The sequence below is a fragment of the Tympanuchus pallidicinctus genome, unplaced genomic scaffold (genome assembly GCF_026119805.1).
Source record: "Tympanuchus pallidicinctus isolate F22 unplaced genomic scaffold, pur_lepc_1.0 scaffold8, whole genome shotgun sequence".
Classification (NCBI taxonomy): domain Eukaryota; kingdom Metazoa; phylum Chordata; class Aves; order Galliformes; family Phasianidae; genus Tympanuchus; species Tympanuchus pallidicinctus.
In genome coordinates, this window is record NW_026294802.1 from 28730816 (window position 1) to 28755514 (window position 24699).

Genomic DNA, 24699 nt, shown 5'->3' on the forward strand with positions numbered 1-24699 from the left:
ACTATTTTTTTTTTCAGAAGTGTAAAATTGAGCCAATGATTTAAACCAGTAGTTCACTGCTTCATTAATATTTTCATCATTAGTTAAGTTGTCAACATTTCAGCTAAAAAAAAAAAAAAAAGAAATCTAATGGTAAGTAAAGACATATTGCATCTGGACAGTTTAATTCATAATGAAACCTCTCCTGAAATGGCTGGAATCTGACCAATCTTCTGTACTTATTCCTGTGACACTTGGGGAAGAGTGGGGCAGGAATTGCACAGATTATTGTTGGTATTGCACTTTGTTTTTCCTCAGACGTACACACTGGATTCATCTTGTACACATGTACCTCTACATACCTCTGATATTATTAAAGGATTCATGAGCTCTGAGTAATGTGCTGTGATGGAGACGATGCTTGTTGCTGTGAGTATTGATCCATAGAATTTCACAGAATTATAGAATCATTAAAGTTGGAAAGACCACTAAGCTCATGAAGTCCAACCATCAACCCAGCACCACCACGTCCACTAAACCACGTTCCTCAGTTCCACGTTTGCTCCTTTCTTGAACACCTCCAGGGGCGCTGACTCCACCACCTCCCTGGGCAGCCTGGTTCAGTGCCTCACCACTCCTTCGGAGAAGAAATTTTTCCTAGTACCAAACTTGAACCTCTCCTGGCACAACAGGAGACCATTTCCACTCATCCTATCACTGTTACATGGAAGAAGAGGCCAATCCCCACCTTGGCACAACTCCTTTCGGGTGATTGTGGAGAGTGATCTGATTTCCCTTGAGCCTTCTTTCTCCAGAACAAACAATCCCAGATACTACAGTGAGTAGCAAAAGTGTAATTTTAAACTCAGGTATTTTCTCTGACCTTATGTTATGCTAAGCTTACTGAGATTTTGTGTATTTTACCCCTTCGGATGCTGGATACTTAGTCCCTTGCCCATTTGAACACTGAAAGTCTCAAAGACATTATTCTATGAGTGAAGCTGCCTCTTGGGCCTCCCGAGTTCGACAAATTCAGTTTGCTTCACAAGTGAATGTTCTGCTTAACTGAATTGAACTGTTTTCACTTCCCCCAACAAAGGCTGCCACATGCAGCTCCCGTAACTTCTTTCTGGCTGCTTCCCAGGAGCAGCACCAATGTGCTGACTGCAGAATGTTTCACGGGCTGTTTCCAACTAGCCCATGATAACCAAGTGGGATGTAAACCTAATTCAAAGAAAAAAAAGCTACACTACATCGCAATAACATTTGAGAACAGATATTGTCAGATGAAAGCAAGGAAATTCCATGTGAAGACAGCTGCTATGCCCTTCATTCACCCCCTGGTGTTGCAGAGTTTCGGGGCCTCAGAGCTGTGCACATTTAACTGTGAAGTTTGTACAAAACAGTGTTTGAAAAGCATCAACACAGTGTCAGATTTTTAAATATTAGGCAACTTGTACAACTGCAAATGGACTCCCTTGTGAGTACAAAGTAGAAGGAATTAATTATGTGTAATCATGCTCAATTCTTGTAGTTTGGAAACCTTCCTCAAGCAGGACACAGCATGGATGCATCTCACAGGAAAAGGCAGCTGGTTATTTTAAATCTCTGCATGCAGCATGTGCCCTTTGCCATATTTATTTATTCATTCCGTGAGTAACTACTTCGGTATTCTTAGGGCATTTGTCATTGTATTAGTTGATATGTCATTAGCATTAGTGGGATTATTTCCTCATTCTGTCTTCCAGAGGAAGAGTTATAGCTGCATGTTACTTACAGGGGAGCATTTGCTAGGTGTGTGGGAGTCTTGGTGTTGCATAGCTCAGTGTTGTGGCACTGATCATTAAAAAATCATGCTGCTTGGTGGAGTTGATGGTTCTCAATCCAGGTTTCACAGATGGTATGTGGTGGAGGAAGCTGGAGGAATGGGATCACATGGGATCCAAACAAGAAGCTGGCTAAGCTTCTCCCTGCGAGAGATTGATGGCATTTGTGTGACTGCAGGCACAATGCTTGGATTTAGTGCCTAGGAATCTTGGAATATAATGCTCTGTTGCATCCCATAAGCAAGTATTGTGACTGCTGCTGGAAAATTGGCAGAGGGACTGTGTGTGTTTGCCCTAGCTGCTGCAGTGGGAATTTGGGAACTCTGGGTTAGGATCACACTGCAAATTCATGGTGAAGATGCTGACAAATGGTCCATTTTACCAATTCCACTATAAGGGAGGTGTTTCAATGCAGAGTGGACTGGTAAGAACAGCTGCAACATTTACAGTGTCTCTCTTGATGCCCTCAAAAATAAAACTGAGTGCAGCAAAGAGCTGCATGGTGGAGTTCACTCCAGCACATTTGGTGCTTATATACTTGTATATCTTTATACAAGACATGAATTTGAGGGATAGGAGAAACCTTCCTTTTCCTATAGTTCGATATTAGAAAACCCAAAACTTAGGCTACCTGGGTTTGGTTTCAACCTCTACCTGTGAAAATATAAATTCCTATTTTCCTTCACCTATAACCATCATACAGTTATTACTGCTTCCTTAAAACTACCCACTAGACATTGTTCTGTTGTGACTGATTTCGTCAGACCCTTAGGAGAAGGATTGGGTTGCTGGGAAGTACATACTGAAGTCACTGAAATGAGAATTCATGGAATGTAAGCACCTCATGGCTGGAAAGCAGCTGGGTGAGTGTTTAAGGATCATAAATGTTCACTTTCAGTATTGGAGACCTCTTAGTGATGTAGTCTTGTCTCAGGTCAAACAAGAAGATTGGTGACAGGGAGCTGGGGTGAGGCTTTGGCATATAGACAAGTACGTCAGACCATGGAAAAATCAACATCATTTTTTGTAGATAGAAAAAGCTTTGTCATTATGAAGTCCTTTGACAAAATGAACAAACTGATAAACCAGGGTGATAAAGTGATTTCAAAAGAGCTTTTGGCACAATTCCACACCAATGCTGCTAAAGAAAGTTGGCAGTCATGGGTTCAGAGGGAGGGCTGTCTTGTGAATCGGTAAGTAGCTGAAGGAGGAGGGTTAACGGGAAGCAATAAATAGTCGTTTTTTACACTGCAGGAAAGTTACAATCAGACTCCCACAAGGATTCATGCTGGGACCTGCACTGGTTGGCATGTTCAAAATGGTCTTGGAAGGAGAGCGAGTAAGGAAGCAGCACGGTTTGCTGCTGATGCAAAATCCTGTACAGTAGAGAAATATAAAGCTGACGGCAAAGAGCTTTGGAAAGATCCCATCCTGCTGAGCCTGAGCGTGAAACTAGGGGCTGAAATTCAGTCTCCATAAGTGTAAAGAGATATATATGGGTAAAGCCAATCTTAATTATGAGTGCATAGTTCTGCAAGTGATATTATTGCAGAGGAAGGAGTTCTTAAGTGTCTCTGTAGGCGGTTCTTTGGAAACTTCATTACTAGCTCCAAGTAAGAAAAATATCAGGAATTATTTGAAAGGGAAGACTGACTGGAGCAAAAAGTGTTGTGATATTTCTGTGGGGATCAGTCGTATGGCCACAGTTAGAAAGCAGCATAAACTTGGTTTTCCCATGTCAGGAGGAAGGTGAATACAGCATAGACATTGGTTTCTGTATAAGACATAATTACCAGCACTGGAACTTTTCAGATTGAGGAAGACCAAGTGATCAATTGCTGGGTGATCGGAGGAAAGTGACTGAACTGTGGAGAGAAGGTAGGGAACTGTCATAAACTTCTAGCAAGTGGTAATAGGAAATAACAGACAACTGGTTTAGAGCAACAGAAGGCAGTGTCTTTTGCAGATGCTCCAGAATTTGAGTACAGATCTTTGCTTCCAGAACATAAAGGCTAAAACTATCATTGCTTCAAAGAAAGGGTTAGACTCAAAGGTGCTGTTGGCAGCTGGCAAATGTAACAAGGCAAGGGAAATACTGCTAATATATGGAGTTGTTGTGGTTTTTTAATTATTTTTTTAACTTTTACTATGAAGATAGTCAAGTATTGGAAAAAGCTGCCCAGAGTGGCACAGCTGCTATCCTGGCAGACATTCCAAGCTTGGCTGGATGTACTCCTGAGCAGCCTGCCCTGCTGCCCAGCCCTGCTTTGAGCAGCTGTGTGTACATGACTCCATACACTATGTTCACAGATAGAAGGAGAATATTTTTGTTCTAGGATAACTGATCCATATAGAGTGCAAGAACATAGTGGGGACAAGGCACCTTGGTGTATTGTTAGTTAAACACAAGTGATGGGGGAAGGGCATAGCATGTGCTGCCATGGCACGTAATGCAGTTGTGTGAGCACATATTTTCCACTTCTGGATCAAGAAGGCATGCAAAAAGATGCTCTTCATCTTCATTTCCCTAACTAGGGTCAGTGCTTGTTAGTATTTTGGTTAAGATTTTCAGGTGATAAGATAGCCCTGTGCTCTTTGTGACTGTTTATGCTCAGCAACTGGCCTGCATGGCATGAACAAACAATTCATAAAACAGAAATATTCCAAACTGCCCATCACTGCTTTCCCCTCTAACAAGAAATTTTCTGTGTAAGATGAAGACCATGCTACAGCTCTGCAGCTGAACTCAGTGTGTTCACATGCAACAGTCATGGAAGAAGCTGAGCTCTGTAGTTTTAAAGAACAAATGCACTTTAATTTTTATTCAGGTCTGCCTGCAATTAAGCTGAAGGGTTTGCATGTCTGCTAGTCTATATGTGGGTAGAAAGGCAGTGAGGTTAAGATAATAGGCTTAAAATGTATTCTCAGAAAACATTTAAAACCACAGTAGGGTGTGATTGTATGCAAATAAGTATTTTTGCAATAGCAGATTAAGCACCTTATGGAATTTGTATGGCAAGCTGCATGCTTGTACATGATGCAAAGTATGATTAAGCACTGGTGTGTGGAGTTTTTGCCTTTGGTAAAAAAAAAATTAAGGCAGATTTAAATCAATCATTGGCTTTCTCAGTCTTTACACAGCATAAGCTGTAAGTTGCAAATGGTAATTATAAGAGAGAAAATGTTAAAAATAACACTTTCTTTTTTTTCCTTGGGTCTGCATACTTGGAGCGTGTGTCCTGCTGTGGTTGCTAGTCCAGGAAAACCATTGCACTTGCAGAAGTTCTCTGCTATAGAATGGCAACACAGAGGATCTGCAGCAGAGAGAAAAGAAAACTGGTAAACTGATATCTTCTTATCACAGCTGTTCTGGTGTGCATTTTGCCATCAGCTTCCAGAATTACAGAGTGTTTTTTATAGGACTCCTTAGAGCACCTTTTTGATGCTTTTCATGTATGGATGGATTAATCATTCCAGGTTCTGGGTCTGCTGTATTTTTTTTTCATGCTCAGAGATCATTAACATGTCTGAGATGCAGCAAAATCAGATCCAATTGTGTTTGTTTCCATCCAGTACTTTTCCTACCTGGGTAACAGATATATACATTTGTTTGAGTTAACCTCGATGTAAATATTGAAGTAACTTGGCCCTACACTGCTGTTGTGCAGTTTGCCTGTAGAAGAAATGCAAGAAATAAAATCTTCTCCAAAGAAGTCAAATTACCAGGTTGAAAACCAGCGAAACGCACTCTCCTTCTGCCTTCCCAAACAGCTCTGCCTGCTCAGCAATAAACATGCAGAGGGAATCTGAGCTCACCCTGGCAGGGTTATTCTCCTTTCCTGCCTCTTCATCATAATTTGTTAGTGAAAGCAGTGGTCAGAGAAAGTGCAAGATCAACAGTTCTGAGTACTGGTGCTCCAGGCTTTGCTCTCCTTCATCCCACATATTCTGAAAGCACAACTTGAATTGAGTGGAGAGCCAAGCGCTGGGATTGAGAGAGGCAGAAGGCCAGGAGGACTGTGGAGGATCCCAGCAGGGCTTCAGCTGAAGGGTCCCACCCTGCTCAAGGGAGAACTCCATTTCTGAAACCACTGCCAGACTGCTGATCAGAGCCTGATGTCCTAAGAGAAGAAAAATAGCAATGTCTTTATTTATCCACGCTGTGTAAGGAGTGTAAGGCTCCTTCATGAAAGAGAGAACCTTCAAACCAATGTGGGCAGAAACTGCTACGTGAAGGCAGTGGGCTGATGAGAGCAACTGCTCCAGCCCCAGTAGGATAACACTGGGCATGTTCCCTCAGAGGAGGCACAGCACAAGAGTGGACGAAGTGCAGAAAAGCAGAATTATTGGTAATAGGGTGTAAAGGTGTTTGCGCAGTGTCTCATTTTCAATTACTGTATTATTTTTCAGCTTTAGAACTGCCATAATTTGCACATGAAGCTGGCATAAGCAAACTACATAATTGCTTGAAACATGGGAAATAAAAGTAGACTTGTTAATTTAATAGTATTTCAAGTAATAATTATTTTAGCAAAAATAATTATATTTCCCTTCAATTACTTATAACAACATAGATTTTAAGCCAAATCAAGAACGGAATCAAAATATATACCACCCTCATTCTCTCACACAGAAAGATGTCTGCAGAAGAGCCTGGAGGATGGAGACCATGAAATTCTTCTCAGATTGGCCTGGTTCAGGTGGGAGCAGCTAACTGCTACAGGGGGAAACTCGACCCTTCTGTTTGTTCATCCATACTGCCTCATAGCAGGAGGAGAAAAGGATGACAGAACAGCTTTTGTTTTAACAAGGCATGAAAAAAATGACTTGCTTTTAAATTAAAGAGCCCTAAAGAAATAGACCTTCCAACTGAAGTGAAAAAAGTTAAAGTTCACGAGAATTTGACTCTTTGGGGAAGTTCATTCCACTGTTAAGAATGTTTGAACTCTCTTGTGGCAGAACAAACAAGGCTGGTAACTGTGGCCTGCAGTGATCTGTGGTGGTTTTTCCTTCTCTGTCATGCCATCATCCCTCCCCTAGTTGGTTCAAGGAGTTGCTCATGTCAGCACTCAGGGCAGGTGGCATATCCTCATCCTATTAAGATCCATCTGTCAGTGCAAACCTTTGTGTGACAACCTGAAGTGTTTGGGTTTATTTGTTCTACATTCAGAATTGGTTGATGCAGGATTAATTTGCCAAAATGAAATGAGGTGCTTAGACCTTCTGCTCTGACATTTTCTTCCCAAGGGTGATTTGCTTCTGTACCAAACAAATGCATGTCTTCTCCATCTTCCCAGCTCAAATCCATTTTGATACAAATGGGAGATTGTCAGAGAATTCGGGCTAAAGTCCAGCTTCCTTTTTTAAAAACAGAAGGACAATCTTCATTCCCGAGTCTTCCAGGAATACTGTTTTTTAAAAAGCTTTTTTAAAGGTAATGAAACCCATAGCACAACAGTCAGTCACATCACTTAGCCACTCCAAACAGGCTGAGTTAGAATCATAGAATCAGAGAGTTGTTTGAGTTGGAAGGGACCTTCAAAGTTCATTTAGTCAATTCCCCTGCAATGAGCGGGAACCTACGGCTACATCAGGTTGCTCAGAGCCTCCCCAACCTGTCTTTGAATACCTCCGTGGACGGGGCATCCACCACCTCTCCGGGCAATGTGGTCCAGTGCCTCACCACCCTTATGTTAAAAACTGCTTCCTTATATCCAATCTAAATCTCCCCTCTGATTGTCTGAAACCATTTCCCCTTGTTCTATCACAGCAGACTGCATAAGAGTCTGTTCTCTTCTTTCTTACAGCTCCTTTTTAGATACTGACAGGCCACCCTCAGGTCTCCCCAGAGCCTTCTCTTCCCCAGGCTGAACAGCCCCGGATCCCTCATACTCTGTTGCCCCAGAAGGATTTCAACTGCACTAAATGCTACTTCAGATCAAAGCGAGTGAAGGCAATAACCTTAGAGCTGAAGGACACCACTTACAGCTCAAGTACAGCTCTGCAATTTATTACACCACCCATCTTCTACTGACCATTTTGCTTGCAGTCTCCAGGCCTGGCACCATGCCTGCATGCTTTGCACGTGCACCATGCAGTATTCTCAGGGTGCTACATAAATAATAATACAGCAGTAGAGGAGGGAATTGTTCCCAGTGGAGCAATCCACAACTGAGCGAACCTTTCAGATATTATGGAACAAAGCCAGCATTACTTCAAAAACTTTTTTTTTAAAGACAAAGTCAGTCAAATGCCTAAATTAAAATCCCACTCAATTGCTTTGATCTTATCAGATGCAATATCTGTAAGTTCATTTAATAAGGCGCTCATGCATTTTATCTTTATGCTTAATTTAAATATGAGAAGCAAACACATTTTATATAGTTGTTATTCTCCAATTACTACAAAAGCTTCTTAGAATCTTTGATCATGAGAATGTTGTTTCAAATCCAGTTCTGCTCCACAATTACTAAATCTCTTCACTGAAGTTAGTTTGGATGCAATTTTGGCCCAACAGGAGTGAGCTGCAGGCAGTCCTTGGGAAACTGAACGACTGTGGGATAGCAAAGAGATCACAGTGCACCAAGTAACTGAGTTGATTTATTTGTTGGTGGTATTTTTTAAGGCAGAAATTCCAACCGAAGTGGTAATGATGGCAAGTTTGTGTCTGACACAGTGATATAACAATGATTTACTGTTACTGAAAAGAAAAAACATAAACTCGTGAATTTTGTTTTTGTATCAGAGCCACTTCAGTAGAGGTTCAGCCTTGGGGTTTGGGTTTGTTTGGACATTTTTTGCACAGGGTAACACAGGTATAATGGCTACCAACCAAGCACAGATCTTGGTTATGTACAAGTGTTAGATGACTACAAAATGTATTTGGATTTGTTGCACAAACCATCTCAGGATTCAGGCAAAGTTGAAGCTAGCAGACTATACTGTCAGATAAAACTCTGAGATCAACAGCAGTAACAAAACCAAGCTCTTTTTGTCTTACAGGTCTTTGCTTTTTACTGTTTGACAAGTGTGATAAAGCAGCTGGAGCACAAAAATGGGGAGGGAGGAGGAACTTCCAAAGGACAGCTCTTTGGGCAAATGTACAAAATACACTGCAAGAAAATGCAAAGTCGATGTGAGGGCATACAGCAGCAATGGCTGAGTGGGAAATGTGAAAAAAAAAATGTTTCTTTAAACTTATACATAGGTGGCTACCAGGCTTCTGAGAGCTTGAGCTTAATCCTTATAAAGGAGTGCTGTAAAGTCTGCCTACCATGACATATAAAACATTACCAAAATAAGTGGCCTTTCAACTGAAAATGTAGCATCTCCATTTATTGATTTATTACCTCTATCACCCAGAGGCCTGAATGAAACCCACTTCACAAACTGGAAGTCAGATTGTCTTAGTGAAGTATGAAGCATTTCCAGCTCCAAATGCACAAGCAGGATGCCGTTAGCACTCAGTACCGCATGGGATCAGATTAGACTACAAACAAACTTTAATTAAATTTCACTTTTTAGACAATAAGGCCATGAAAGCTTTTACTGCTTCTCCATTTTTAAAATGCACACACTGTGTCAATCTGTTCAAAAAAAAAAAATGCAACACAAATGCATATAAAGCAATTTAATCATTTTTACAGTAACCACTGTTTTCCTGCCTTTATCCTTGATGAAACAAAACCAAAAACAACACTAGAAAGAATTCACAGCCTTAGAAATCTTCTTTATCCTCTGCAAATGCACAACTAGGACTCCTTGCTTGTTTGTTAATAAAAAGTAAGCAGAACTTGAAACACAACTTAATTAATACAGGTAGATCACATTAACTCTTTGAGATTACAAGTGGATCCTCGTCTGCAAAATACTGTAGAATGAGTCTAGCAGGAAGCAGGACTGGCAGACAGAGCAGTAATGAGATACTCAGAACATCAATTGCTGTCCCAGGAGCAGACTGCTGCCTGAGGCCTGGTAGTTGGCTGTACAGCAGAGCTATTCTGCACTCTGTTTACATTGCCCACAGCATGCCTGTCAATGGCTCAGTGTCTGGATGGAGACCAGTGACAAGTGGTGCCCTTCAGGAGTAGATACTGGGACCAGAGCTCTTTAACGTCTTCATCAATGACATTGACAGTGGGATTGAGTGCACACCTCAATCAGCACATCTGTGAATGAAACCAAGCTGTGTGGTGCAGTCGACATGCCTGAGGGACAGGATACCATCCAGAGGGATCCAGACAGGCTCCAGCAGTGGGCCTAGGAGAACCTCATGCGGTTCAACAAATCCATGTGTAAGGTTTGGTGCCTGGGTAGTGGTAACCCCCCCACCAGTACAAGCTGGGGGATGTAAGGATGGAGAACAGCCCTGCTGAAAAGGACCTGGGGGTATGGCAACTGGACATAAGCCAACAATGTGCCCTTGTAGCCCAGAAAGTCAACCTTATCCTGGGCTGTATCAAAACTAGCATGGCCAGCAGGTCAAGGAAGGTAATCCTGCTCCTCTGTTCTCTGCTGGTGAGACCTCACCTGGAGTACTGCATTCAGATACGGAGTACAGGAGAGATGCGGACCTGTAGGAGCATGTCCAGAGGAGGGCCACAAAAATGATCCAAGGGATGGAACACCTCTCTCATGAGGGCAGGCTGAGAGAGCTGGGGCTGTTCAGCCTGGAGAATAGAAGGCTCTGGACAGACATGATAGCAGCTTTACAATATCTAAAAGAGGACTATAAGAAGGAAGGGGACAGACTCTTTAGCAAGGTCTGTTACGACAGAACAAGGGGAAACGGTTTCAACTAACAGAGGAGAGATTTATATTGGATATAAGGAAGACGATTTTTTTTTACAATAAGGGTGGCAAGGCACTGGATCAGGTTGCCCAGAGAGTGGTGGAGATATACCAGGAGATATCTAAGGTTAGGCTAAATGAGGCTCTAAGCAACCTGATTTAGCTGTAGCCATCCCTGTTCATTGCATGAGTTGACCTGAGCCACCTTTAAGGTTCCCTTCCAACTCAAAAGATTCTAAGTTCTAAGGTCCTAGAGTGACCAGGGCAACAGTAGCCTTTACCTAACACTGCCACTCCTGGCTAGTAACATATTCATTTACTGAGGCTCTAAATCTCTTCTAAGGATACCAGCCCAGTAAAGATAGTGACAATTTCAGCTCTAAAAAGAATACTTCTTTTGTAGTTTCCAGTGCTCTAATCACTGCATTACATTTTGGATTTCCTTTGCCTGTTGCCTGTCCCATTCCAGAGACCTCATGCAGATCAGACTCTCCGTGCTAAGGTGAACAGCAGTGATAGAGAATGCCATCTTGACCTCATGTTGTACAAAGCATGGAATGAAGATTCAGTGTTCCTCAGGAAAAATCTTCTCTAGTTTAGAGGTTGAATGCTCTAACTACTACACAGCCTTCCGTGCAGAAGCTAGGAAGTAACATCTACAGTTAGCCAGAAGTCCTTCAAACCGAACTTTTGAAGATTCTTCATGTTGGCTACAGTGAGTTGAAGAGGTTTAGGACCTGAATTGAGCTTTAGGTAGGACACAGTCATCACTCAGATCAGGACAGTGATTAAAACAAAAATGACCCGGATTAATGCTTTACTAAGCATAGGCATGAACAGAGTATGAAATAAAATGTGAGATGTGCCAAATATTGCAGAACTAGACGTTGAAGAATCTCTTCAGGTGGAAGTACTGACAAAGCAGTCACCAGTAGAACAGATTACAATTGTTTCTGTCCTAAAGGACAGAATTCCCCGCAGCTGTGAGAATAAAGAGTGCCAGCCACTCATTTAACATATAAGCACCCTATAAAGTATACTAATTACCCGGGAGGAAGAGGACAAATACTACATATTCCAATGCAAATGAGTTCTTTTGGTGGCTTAATCTCTCGGCTTTCAAGAGATTTTTCCTCTGGAAGTTGGTCAGGTGCATAGGAAGGCAGTGTTCCATCTGAAAATCACGATTTCACGATTTATCTTCTACTGCTTTTAAATGGAAATACTATGAATGTTGCATAAGTGAATGTTTAAACAAATCCCAATTAGTTACAAGAAGATGGATGTAAACCAAGAATTTCTCAGTGCTTCTATACTTTTCATCATCCTGATTCTCATAATGTACTTTTCTCATAGTTAGTCTGTCCTTCCCTACTCCATTCAGGAATATCAAAACTTCCAACACACTTGTAAGTTAAATGTTCACTAAGCAATGACTAGTGGTAGAACTCTACTATTGAAATTAAGTTTTAAAAATAATACTTGTGCAAAGACCGGCAGTTCTGAGCCTGCTGAAGTATGCAAGCCAGGGGATTGCCTGGCACGTTCTTTTTCATTCCCATTGTTACACAGTCCTGGCAAAGAAAGATAAAGCACTAAAAAGAACCCCAAACAAACAAACAAAAAAGACAGAAGCAGGCAGATTTTGAATTTTAAAACCTGACTGCTTTACTAAACGAACAAAACCTGCAAACAGTAGCACTTGCATTTGTTTCCTCTCTCAGTGCATGTGATTTGCTGTTGAACAGTTTCATAAACTGTTCATAAACTGAGAGAAACCGGTCACGTCTACAGAAAGCAGGACACGTTGTTTAACCCAATGAACTCGGTCTGAGCCCTCCCAGACGCGCCAGAATCCCAGCAATTAAAAGACTGGTGAGACCAGAGATCACTTTGCACAGAGCTGCCACCTGGTGTTTGCGAGACAGCATATTCTTCTTCAGCTACTGCTTAAAAGCAAATTTAATGAATAAACCGAACCTTGAAAGACAATTAACTTGGTTAACAAGGATCCTTCAATAGCAATAGCTCGGTTGCCAGTTTCTCAGCTTGTCAAAGTCAGTTCTAGCCTCAGAAGACAGCCTCTAACAAAAAGCAGGTTGCAATTATTAGTGTCCTATGCACCCAAGCAAAGCAAATTTGTCTTTCATTTATGTTTTTAATCAGTATACTCAAAGTGCTACGGAGCCAATGCATTTATACTTACCTACAATGCTTGGAAAACAATATAAGCAAATTGCTTGTGGCTGATAAAAACAGTTGCTCTCTGTGATCAGCAGCAATGGCAGTCAGAATGCCAGAAAAATTGGTCTGCAGCACCAGGAGGGATTTGTGTGGGCAGCACTTGTGCAAGCTGCCCCATTCTCTTCGATGAAACATGCCCAATTTCAACAGCTGTTTTTCTTAATGAAGTCTCCATACTGAGTTCACACTGTCACAACTATTTCAGCTCTGAATCTTTACCAAGCCATGTTAAATGCTAATTATCAATTGTTTCAAACCAGTGCTTTGTTCTCAAAGCATTAACAATATTGTTTTCCATAGAAGAAGGGGATGAGGTCTGTGGGGTTTTTCTCCTCTCTGCCAGAGGTAACTGCAACACAGAATCTCAAAGTAGCAAAGATGCCCAAGCCTTTATAAACCCGAGGGTCTGCCATCTCTATCAGGCTACAAAAGAAGAGGGAGATTTACAAGCCAAAGATCAGGCACTGATTTTTTTCATGGCTTTTGGACTCATGGATTTTGCAAAGGCTAAACACAGCAGAGTATGAGTGTTAAATAGAATATCCACAAAACAGAGCAGGAATCTATTCCTGCATCCAAACACACAAAATATAAAGGCATCAACTATATAAGTGAAAGCAGATGCAGGGCTAGAAACTCTTACCTGTTGATAAAGAAGTTATTAAAAATGCTATGTTTTTGATTTTATGAAGTTTTTTTTTTGTTCTGCTGATAGCAAACTTAAGCATCTTGGATACAATTACATTTCAACCTCTGACTTAAATCAAGATTTGTTATTAACAATGATACTTGAAGCCCAAACTGGATAGAGACAAAAAAGTATTTAAAAACCTGCATGTTTTATTTTCAACTTCTAAAACCTTAACGTTGCAGTAGAAAAAGTAAAAAACAAAACAAAAACAGTAAACAGTGGCGTTCTGTAAACTAACACAGGACCATATGCAGAATGTTCCTACACCACTCAAATGCAGTCAGTACAAGCAGCAATCTGGCCTCCCTCTCTTCGATCCCTTCTCCTTGAAATAAACCAGTACATACCCAGAGATTTTAACTATAAAATGAGGATACATTCATTCTTGTTTTCTCCCATTTATCAACAGTCAGTTGCCACACACTGCAGTGATTTGCAAATGAAATTCATACAGTCTCCATCACAGAACTGGAGAGAACGCATACAACTCCACGACTGAAGTCCTTTCATCCTCATTCCAGGCTCCTTACCAACACTCATCACATATCTTTAGACTGATCATCCTCTTCAAGTTTTCTGATTTCACTCTTTAAACAGTTGATGGTTTCACGACTTGCTTTTAACCTTTCTTTAAGCTCAGCAATCTCAAAACTGGTTTTCTTTTTGGCAGCTTCCAGCTTTTCCCTGGTTTTTACTTCAAGATCTGCAACTGTGGTGGCAATAAAGAAAAAGAAATATGAATTATCTTTAAAATTTCGACTTTTCTTTATACATGTGGCAGTAATTTGGAAAGCACATGTCCTGAAAAAATACAAAACAATTACTTCTAGCCTTACAGACTCAGCAATGTTAGTAAAAATGGTAACTGGAAAAAAAATGGAATAACAGAAGAAGAAAAGTTTGCTTGATGACCTCATTCAGTCTATCAGTTTCGTGGTTGAAACAGCGTAATTCACAACGGCATTTGCCAGAGTAAAAAACAAAGAAAAACAAACAAACAAACAAACAAAAAAACCAACCAACCAGCCAAAAAAAAAAAACCCCAAAAAAACCAAAGAACAACAAAACCCCAAAAATTAAAGATTAGGTGAAAAAAAATCTCAACTGGTTACAGCAAAAGAAACGGGTGATAGTGATCAAATCTCCCCTCAGTCGTGGATCCCTCCAGATCCACACATATCATACTTTTGGACAGTGCAATTCAGTGAGGATAATTTTTGCTTGCACTTTACACCTTCATAAAATCAACCAAACTATGCCAAATATGATAAGCCAGGCATCAATAATGCCACATCCCTAGAGGTGTTCAAGGCCAGGTTGGATGGGACTGTGGGCAGCCTGGTCTAGTATTAAATGTGGAGGTTGGTGGCCCTGCCTGTGGTGGAGGGTTGGAGATTCACGATCCTTGAGGTCCCTTCCAACCCAGGTCATTCTGTGATTCTGTGATCGTGCTGTCACTGCTAACACCAAGCTATTCAAAATTCATGCAGCCAGACTCACTGTATGATCACATCCTGCAGAAAACATTAATAGTAAATGACAGTTGGTGAAGGTATTCTCATTTTGCACTTACACTCTGTTTCATGCTTGTAAGCGCCAAGTGTCAGCTGACGGGACGTTGTTAACAGTTGCTGCATCATGGCAGTAGGATCTTGAAATATCTAAGGAAGGACCAAAGTACACAGCCCCATTAATACTTTTCTAAATAAAGTCAGGCTTGGTTTACATTAAAATTTTCATACCATTTCATCATAGAATTCAGAAACTACAGTTTTCTTTCCCAGGATCGCATTGGTGTCAGACTGAAAAAGCTTCAGCAAGTGATACAGGGTTACCTAGATACAAAGACAGAGCTTTATCAGCTTGACAACCATAGGGAAACACCAATTATCTCCTAGATACAAAACAGTAGCAGATGTTCTTACTAAACAACTGTATAGGATTTTAAATGCTTTTAGGAATACAAAAATAAACATCATACAACATCAGCAGAGTTACTTAAATTCAGTATTCATTATTAAACATGCCTGCTATAAATGCAGCTTGATGTCTTTATATTGTCTGGGCAAGTGCTTGAGGATAGATGCCTAAGAACCCACAAAGACCTTCTTTAAAGCATTTCCAAACAGAGAAGATGATTTAGCTTAGAGCCATTTTGCCAATAAATCAGTTTGAGAGTGGTTTCTACAGCCTTATCATTGCTGTAGCTTAGGTGCAGTGCGATGTGTTCCTGATGTGTTCCTGTACTGCTAAGCACCAGAGAAGCCAAGTGCAGCCAAAGCCGTCCCAGAAGCCTCAACCTGCAGTACAGCACAGAAACCAGCAAACACAGGCACCCACTGAATGAATACAGAGCACGTTTCCTGGAAAAGTGAGCTCTACCAGCTCCGTGGTTGGCGGGCTGTGACCGGCCGTACAAAGCAGCCCAGCACCGGGCCGCCAGAATGGCAGAAGCACTATCAGAAGCTCAGCAGTACTCACAGGTCGCTCGTTTGGGTCAATGAAAAATATCTTGATGATGATTTCAAATTCGCCCCAGCCCGTTTCGGTGATCTCGTACGGCGGTTTGGTAACGACTGCAGCGCGAAACAGAGATGAGGGCGATGAGCCTCAGCGGGACCGAGGGGAGCAAACGCCCCGACACAACACCCACCTCGGAGAGGATTCCCGTAGCTCTCGTGCAGCTTGAACTGGATTTTTTTCACGTAGGCGGACATGTCCTAGGAGAGAAGCTCGCTCAGCCCCACCGCGCACCCGGGCACGGCGCCGACGGCACGGGCGCTTCGGGCCCTACCTCGTTCCTGTAGGGCTTCACGTAAACCGTCCACTGATGCGTGTGCCCGTCCTCCTCCCTCTTCTTCCCGAAGTACCGCGCCACGTTCCCGTACACTACCGGCTTCACGATGGTGACGCCCTTGCGCGGGAGAGAAGAGAAGCGGCAGCGGCGAGAAGCGCGCCTGTAAGCGCCGCAGCAGCCCGAGCCGGGCGGGCCGGCAGAGGCCCCGGCACCCGCCGGACGAGCCCCGCGCCCGCCCCGTCCCTCCGCCCGCGCCGCACCTTCACCCTGCCCCCGGAGTCAGGCCCGAACTCAGCCATTCTCTTGAACATATTGCACCGGAGGGGGCGCCGCCCGCAGCCGCGCCGCGCTCAGCTCCCGCCCCGGCCCGGCCCGGCCCCGCCGCAGCGCAGCGCTCAGCCCCGCGGCCCCGGCGCCCGCGTCGCGTCACGGAGGCGGGGCGGCGCCGTCACGGGGCGCCTGTTGGCCGCCGGTTGGCCGCGAGCTCCCGCCCGGCGCCCGGCCCCCGCCCCGCCCCGCCCGCGCCGCGAGTGGCGCCCAGACAGCGGAAAGAGGCGCGGAGCGACGGGAAGCCGTTTGCGGATGGTGGCTTTAATGAGGAACGCGTTTAAAACTGCCAAGCGGGGATCGTCGCGCTAGCAAAGCGGTCGGCCGTGCGGCGGGCGGGCTGGGCGCGGCGGCTCCTCACAGGCGGCAGCCTCTGATCCACGCGTGGACGTCGGTGCCCTTGCAGCGGTTGCGCCAGGCGACCCTGAGCGGAGGGAGAGGAGCGGTGAGGAACGGCGCTGCCGTCGGCGCTGTTGGTTCCTCTCCCCGGAACCCCGCGCCACCTACCACGCGTTCATGCCGTTCCCATCGCTGACGATCTTCTTCGCGCAGTTCACGCTCGCCGTTATGTCCGAGCTCAGCAGTGCTTAAGAAGGGAAGCGTAAAAAGCGTCATTTCATGATTTTATTTTTAACCGTCTTCAGGCGATCAGCGTGTTGGCGTTGAGCACTTTGCTCCCCGCTCCCGTGAGCCCGCACGGTGTCTGCTGAAACAGGCAGCAGAGCGGCGCCAGTGTGTGCAGCACGCAGGGACAGGCAGCGTGGGGGAGAAGAGCGAGAGATGCGCCACGACCTGGGGAAAGGGAACCTGGGAGCAGCGTGCAGCCACCCTGGGCTTCCAGATCCCCATTGTAAGGCCTGACTGCACAGAGATCCTTACTCATCTCTGGGATGTCTGCTGTCCAGTCTTAGGTAAGGGATCGCAGAATCAGACAGTGCCGGGGTTGGAAAAGACCTCAAGGATCACGGTTATCCAGCCCCACTGCCACAGGCAGGGCCACCAGCCTCCCCATTTAATACCAGACCAGGCTGCCAGGGACATCCAACCTGGCCTTGAACACCTCCAGGGAAGGGGCATCCACAACCTCTCTGGGCAGCCTGTGCCAGCACCTCACTGCTCTCTGAGTAAATAGCAAAGCGTTGAGATGTGTGGCAGTTTCTCTGTTTCTAAGTTCCAAAGAAAACCAAAGAATTTTCCTCTAGCGACTTCCAGCTATCAGAATGCAGGCAGAGTAAACCCAGTGAAGCAAAGCCACAAACGATGCAGAATAATCCAGGCTGCAAGATGAAGCTCTATTTCATGCATTTGTCTTTGGAAGATGGAGTTAGAATATAGCATGCGGCTACTAGTGTGACAACAAACAACTTTCTGCCATCATTTTATGGTTAATCTGCAACCAAACTGTTTTGCCTATGGTACCTAACTGCACTGTTAGTTGGCTTCCTTGGCAGATAACCATCCATTCAGCTGTGCTCTAGAAAGACAAAAGGGTTATTGCACTGTTCTAAACACCCATACTTTAAACAAAACTGAAATCCTAACTAAAAGGATGTGAGAAAGAAAGATTTTAGTCTTTTCTATTTTGCTTTCCGTGTGAACATGGCCATTTTGGAGGTGAACAAGCATCACAAATTAGCTGGCAGCGTAAGCCCTGTGCTGTGTTGGACACAGGCAGATGAGAAAGCTTGCAGTTACAGTATGGTTACCCTGACCTCTGCTGCTGTCCCGTTTTCACTCTGCCTGCAGATTATTTTCCCTCGAATGTGTTGGTCCTAGCTATATGTGTAGGCATTCCTTGTCCGTGTCAAAATGAGTTGGCGTTACAGGGATGCATTATTTGTTTGGCCGTACAGATGAACAAAACACAGTACACGATCAAAATGTTTTCCTCCCTACACCTGCCATTGCACATGCATCCCACATGGATGGTACTTAGATAGAAATAATTGTGGGAGGGCCAACGCGTATAGGATGATTGTTTCATAGGAGTCTCCTATTAAAAATGATGCTTTTTCCTTTGTATGTACAGACCTCGAGTGTCACTTCACCTTTATCTAACTAGTGGGGATTTGCAAATCTATTCACCTCTCCTCCCCGTCACTAGTGGGATGGGGAAGTGGCATTTTGGACAATATCTTGCAAGGGTCAAGCTCTTACTACCTTCAAACAAAAATTTCCAGAGGTTCGTGCCAATGCTAATCAATAAATGGCTTCTCTGAAACCTCTTTTCTCTAGAAACATTCAGATGGGTAGACAGGGAAACACAGTTCCTGCCGTTAAGAAACTTTTTCCTCTCATGTGTGCATGGCTACAGTGCAGATCTCCTTTTCGAAAATGAGAAGAGTGAGTTTGAATTTTGTTCTGCTTTGTTCTAAAGATGGGGTTGTAACCAACCTTTGCTCATCTGCTAGCACACGGATTATGGAAGGGCATTTGTTGCCTTGAGAAACTGAGCTCACCTGAGCATGGGATATTGCACAGGTTCCTGGAGCCTGGGGTCCTGCCGTCGTTGCACCACCAGCGGCTGTTGATCTGTAGGATTCCGTAGTCGGTACTCCCGTCTGTGTTACGGTTTGTAGCATGGGTGTTGAAGTTACTCTCGAATTTTGCAGCACACACCCCTGTCAAAGTTCCATTCAAAAGAAAAAAAAAACCCTCCGAGATTATTATTTTAAACCTGTATCTGACTTATGTACGAAGGTACACAATCCATCTCTTCTCTTAATTGAAAGATGACTGTGTCCAGAGCACACCGTTTTTCCAATCCAACCAGGTGTGAAAAACACATGCAACATGTCTGAACTTCAAAATGTTCTTAGTAAACCTGGCACAGAATTTCTACTCCTAAAAATAAATTCCAGCATGCTTTTGTGCATTCCTCCCTATATACAGACACACAAATCACGCCTCAGGATGCTGGCGGGCAGGCTGTGCTCTGCAGCGCAGCTCCTACCACTCTTGGAAGCTTTGGGCAGCCCCAGCACGTCTCACAGGTGGTGCTTTTGGCAAGCAGTGCAGATGCATCCGAACAAAGCTGCTCGCATTGCTCCTGCTGCCAGGCACACCCCGTGTTCTTTCTGCATCAATACCTGCTCACCTTAATGAGGCTTATTTCAGCTGCTTGTACTTTACGTGGCTTATGATGGCCTCATTTTGTCCTATTTATGTGCTGCTGCATCCGTGTCAAGGCAGCAGGAAGGAGGAGGGATGGGGACAGCGATTCACGTTTCAGCTGTGAACATGATGGATTGCTCTCCAGATCTGGGAACAGAATGCATGCATGCCTCCCTTCAAAGGAAATTGGTTTAACAATAATCTGTTGTCAGTGCCCACCAGAGGAAAGAAGCTTTCAAGTGGCCCCTCACTCCTTGACTCTAGGATCCCCTCTCAGCCCACTTTCTTTCTGACTGACCTTCCCACATCAGCATGCACAGCATCCCTTCTCCCCCACTACTCCTTGTAGCAATCCCCACCAAGCCAGCCTGACACCAGTGTCTGTGCCCAGCATGGCTCCGCACTCTGCTCCTGCTTGCTCCACAGCCTTGGGAACATCTGCAGAGGAAGGAACTGAAGCAAGTAAAACCAGAGCGCTTAGGATCTGAGGAGGTAGAACGGGGCAGGCTGCTCCTGGGAAACCTTTCCGATGACAGCATCTCTGTTCAGCTGAGGAAGAATCATAGGGAAAGGAGCGTAAAGGGAAAATCTGTAGAAAATACCTGCAGTCTGTGCAAGCAGAGATGGACTAAACGGATGGCTTCTTAATATCTAAATTCCAACATCATGCAGACCTGCTCACTTTAAAGAAGCTTGTTAAATGGAAATTCCCACCCTGTGTGCTGCCTGGAAATCATAAGAGTACAGACTTACAGTTTCCCAGGCTGTATCCCCGATAGTTATCAAGTCCCAGACGCTTCATAGCTGCTGCCAGCTCACATCTTCCATAGACTTTCCCCAGAGCAGCCAGGGGCAGGAAGCAAAGCACCAAGATTAGCAAAGACCTCATGTTGCCAGTGTCGTACACACAGTGGGACTGCAGGCTCTCTTGCACCTGTCTCTTTTAAATTCCTCCCACCCCCTTTTGATTTCTCTGTTCTACAGTTGTCAGAAACACCCTCTTGAGTATACAGAAATTTCCCAACACTTAAAACATCACTCTAAACTTGCCAAATTTCTTATACAATGTGGGAAGTACCACGTTAGCTAAGCAACAGAGGAATTTTATTGTCTGTTGCAATATCTACAGTCTTGATTTTACTGCATAGCCACTGTTCATCATCAACATACCACTAGTAACAACATAATAAAAGTAGCCATAGTAAATAAACAGGTTTTAATTGGCAGAATTACTAAACCATTCCCTAACAATGCAAATTTAGCTTTTCTTCTCAAGTGCTGAAGGATGCGACACATCATTTGTGCAACTTGGTCATGCTGTGCTATTACACAGCGTCTGAAGCAGTGCTGGGTTCATCAGGGCTCTGGGTGCAGGGGGCCGTGGAGCCATTCGGCAGCAGGTGGGGTAAGGCATCAGGCAGGAGTATTTGGGGAGGAAGGAGCACATGCAGAAGGCACAACTTCAACATTCCTCTTCTACTGAAATCTACTGAAATCTGAGATCTACTGAAATGAAGAAGTGTGAAAAACTCTCTCCTCTAGCCATCGGCACCTGTTATATTGTTCCTGTTTTGATAGTGGAACTAATAAGGAGAAGTTGCAGCTCAGAAAGCCAATGATATCCTGAGCTCCATCAGAAGAGGGGTGGCCAGCAGGGTGAGGAAGGTGATTGTCCTTCTTTACTCTGCCCTTTTGAGCCCCATCTGGAGTTCTGCATCCAGGCCTGGGGTTCCCCAGTACAGAAAAGATGGAGAAATGTTGGAGAGGGTCCAGAGGAGGGCCACGAAGGTGATCAGAGGGCTGGAGCACCTTACCTATAATGGCAGGCTGAGGGAGCTGGATTTGTTCAGCCTGGAGAAGAGAAGACTGCGAGGAGACCTCATTGCAGCCTTCCATTTTTTGAAGGGGATTATAAAAACGAGGGGAATCAACTTTTTACAAGAGTAAACAGTGATGGAATGAGGGGGAATGGATTTGACCTCAAGGCAGGAAGGCTTAGATTGGATGTCAGGGGAAAGTTCTTCACAGAGAGAGTGGTGAGGTGCTGGCACAGGCTGCCCAAAGAAGTTGTGGATGCCCCATCCCTGGAGGTGTTCAAGGCCAGGTTGGATGGGGCCCTGGGCAGCCTGGTCTGCTACCAGATCTGGAGGTTGGTGGCCCTGCCTGTGGCAGGGGAGTTGGAGTTTAATGATCCTTGGTGTCTCTTCTAATCCAAGGCCGTTCCACGTTTCTATGATCCTATGAAGTCAGTTTTACCACTAATCTGGAGCCCCGATGTTCAGCCTGTACAAGATGTTTCTAGTGGGAATAACTAAGCTGAACTACTGAAAGCAGGTATACTTTTTAATGTTACTTTCTACCAGACTTTGAAATTGTTGTTTGCTGTGTTCATTTCAGAAGGACAGTGCTGGCAAGAAGCAATCTGCCTGCATATAGTTGTATTCAATTGGAAGTGCTATGTTTAGGCAGCCTTGCATGGGGAACTGCAGACGCTTCAGAAAGTGCACTGGAAAATTGACCCTAATGTTTAGGAGCCTCTTTAGGAGATCAGCTTTTTACAGTGTCCTGCTTCAAAATACAACTCCATTAGAGAGTAGCTGCTCCAATAGGGCTCCTAGACTCCATATTCCAAGCCAAACCACTTGATGATACTGATCACATTGAAGTATCAGTTCAATTTAATGGCAACAAATGGCACTTTTTGAGGATTAGCGTTGCCTCGTGGTCAATAAGCATGGCCCAGATGAGTGCAGCCCATCTGGGCCACGCTGCAATTTCAACAAAAGCCACTCTTGTGGTTTCACCTTTGTTTGAGAGCAGTGAGTTGGGACGGTCAGGCACTCCCTGACCATACCTGGAACTCCTGTTCCTTGGATCACAGCCTGACCCAAAAAGTGCCAGAACTGTACAAACTGGGATTACTGGAACTGTACAGCTGAGAGAAAATTCCAGGATTGCCTCACCTAAACTGTAGCCAGAATGGAAAGTTTTCTGACCAAAGTCAGTTACCTTGAGGCCCTATAAATAAAGGTCCTAAGAGTCCCTTTTGTTCTCTAGGACCGCACTGAGCTGTGATCCTCAATTCCCCCCTGAGCTGGGATATCTGTCAGGTTTGGCTTTTTTTTTTTTTTCTTTCCTGAGAGTAACATTACCAACCCTGTGATTTACTGAAGGAATATTAATAAACCCTAAATCACTGCTAAAACTACAGCTGTATGCAATCAATCCATGCCAGTAGCCTGAGAGACCTGAGTTCTTATTTGACCTCTGTTGGGGTCAATAAGTAACTAAGCAAAAAGACACATAAATACCCTAGCTATCCAGTAAAGGTCTCAATTTCTTCATGATAAATGCAGCTAAAACCTCATTGTCTTCAAACAGATTTATTATCCGTATGATTTTTAGCCTCTTCCTTGTAAGCAGACTTTCATAGCCAGAACTGTGCTGTCACCAACAGGGAAGAAATGAAAATCTTAGCAAACTCCTTTCCAGTTCACAGTTATTATTTCTAAATACCAGTAAAGAAACGGGTGACTTCATGATGTCAAACAGAAACATTCCCAGCTAGTTCCTCATTCTCCTGCCAGTAGTCATCTGCCAACTGCAGATGTACCATAATTAAGAAGCTTAAGAGGAAGATCCTTCCTGGAAGTCCTATAAAAACACACTCCTGTTTCAGACTTCATAGGAGTGTGCAGTACTGGCTCCAACAGGAACTGGATTCCTTCAGGGACTTTCATAATGTGCAAGGTGTTTCCTCCTGCTGCACCTTAAAGACAATTGTTCCTGTTTCTGAGCATACTGACTAGTAGTGCCTCTGCCAGGAACAGCTTTCAAAAGCTGCATTCAAAGAAGCCTGAAATTCTATACACGGTTTCTGATCCTCCTTCAGACCCTGAGATTACAAACATTTGGGACTGCATCCTTCATTTTGCAAGTGTGACAACTTCTCTCATGCCGAGAAGAGCACTTTTCATTTTCTCTGGTATTCAAAATGTTCCTGACAGCGTGAAAAAGAAAAAATAACAAAGGCAATTCTACATTTGCATACACACACTCTCCTAAGTAGCATGCATGATCATTAAAGGAAGATCTGGCCTTGGAGCTGGGGGTACATTCCCACTATGTGTTCCCTCCCAGTTTGGCAGTTCTGACTTAAAATCGTGGAAAAACAAAGATGTCAGAGACCACATTTAAGCATCTGAGAGGCATCAGTCAGGCCAGAGGTTTGATGATGTGCAGAAGATAAGCAGTTTTCCTCAGCTTGGGTTGATCCTTCTGATGGGCTGGTGAAGGTCAAAGTGATGCTAATGAGCAGGCAGCATGGGACCCACTGTTACTGCCCCAGCATCCATCAGCTGCGAGCATCCCTCATCTTGGTGTGCTAGTGCCATCGCTGCCAGGATGGCAGAGCACCTAGAGCAGCAAGTGTTACTTTGCCATCTCCTATTTTAGCGTCTTACCACAGCAAATAGCAAAAACTGCCATCGTGATTCTCCACACAATTCATCAGAAAAGTTACCTGTGACTTATTTTACAAACCAAGGACTGCAAGGTGGCCTTGGCAAACAGCACCTTTGGCTTGGGGCGTGCCTGTATAAATCAGGCAACACTGTCTGACAGCTTTATTATTTCTTAATTCTATTGAGCTACACAACCCTTCAGATGTCTCTCTCTTGATGTCAGCCTGCCCCACAAGTTCTTGTTTGGGTTTCTCACATCTTGTTTATTGGCTGAAGAGAATTAGTAAGCAAGAAATCTCTCTTCTTCTTATGGGCAGCTGGACAGATTGCCAAGATTGTAACAGAAGAATGACAGTGAAATGATCTGTAAAGAGCACAGAGACACTGACACTGTGGAAATCCCAGCAAAATATATCCGTGTCTGTGTTATGTCAAAGATAGCTGCATAATAGAAGTAGAAAAATGCAG

The 24699-nt window shown here is 44.0% G+C and overlaps 2 protein-coding genes across 2 annotated transcripts; both read right to left on the bottom strand.

Annotated features, from left to right (window-relative positions):
- Nucleotides 1–13658: 13658 nt before the first annotated feature.
- YEATS4 (YEATS domain containing 4) lies at nucleotides 13659–16713 on the bottom strand. The gene is made up of 7 exons (XM_052668974.1): nucleotides 16588–16713; nucleotides 16325–16444; nucleotides 16184–16250; nucleotides 16012–16106; nucleotides 15273–15365; nucleotides 15104–15191; nucleotides 13659–14239 (listed from the first exon to the last, which is right to left on the bottom strand). The coding sequence occupies exons 1-7, from the start codon at nucleotides 16636–16638 to the stop codon at nucleotides 14070–14072; spliced, it is 684 nt and encodes a 227-aa protein (XP_052524934.1). The 5' UTR covers nucleotides 16639–16713; the 3' UTR covers nucleotides 13659–14069.
- A 188-nt stretch (nucleotides 16714–16901) lies between these two features.
- Nucleotides 16902–23497, bottom strand: LYZ (lysozyme). The gene is made up of 4 exons (XM_052668975.1): nucleotides 20522–23497; nucleotides 19114–19275; nucleotides 17162–17240; nucleotides 16902–17078 (listed from the first exon to the last, which is right to left on the bottom strand). The coding sequence occupies exons 1-4, from the start codon at nucleotides 20655–20657 to the stop codon at nucleotides 17012–17014; spliced, it is 444 nt and encodes a 147-aa protein (XP_052524935.1). The 5' UTR covers nucleotides 20658–23497; the 3' UTR covers nucleotides 16902–17011.
- Between the last annotated feature and the right edge of the window lie 1202 nt (nucleotides 23498–24699).

Bases quoted from the DNA above. Each gene is read 5' to 3' on its own strand.
- YEATS4 (XM_052668974.1), bottom strand. From the start codon at position 16,638: ATGTTCAAGAGAATGGCTGAGTTCGGGCCTGACTCCGGGGGCAGGGTG. The intron at 15,192-15,272 runs GTATGAAAATTT...GTCCTTCCTTAG, and splicing joins CTGAATTCTATGATGAAATG to ATATTTCAAGATCCTACTGC. The intron at 14,240-15,103 runs GTAAGTGCAAAA...TTGCCACCACAG, and splicing joins TTACAAGCATGAAACAGAGT to TTGCAGATCTTGAAGTAAAA.
- LYZ (XM_052668975.1), bottom strand. From the start codon at position 20,657: ATGAGGTCTTTGCTAATCTTGGTGCTTTGCTTCCTGCCCCTGGCTGCT. The intron at 19,276-20,521 runs GTAAGTCTGTAC...GAACTTTGACAG, and splicing joins GGGATACAGCCTGGGAAACT to GGGTGTGTGCTGCAAAATTC. The intron at 17,241-19,113 runs GTGAGCTCAGTT...TCCCTTCTTAAG, and splicing joins GTGCAATATCCCATGCTCAG to CACTGCTGAGCTCGGACATA.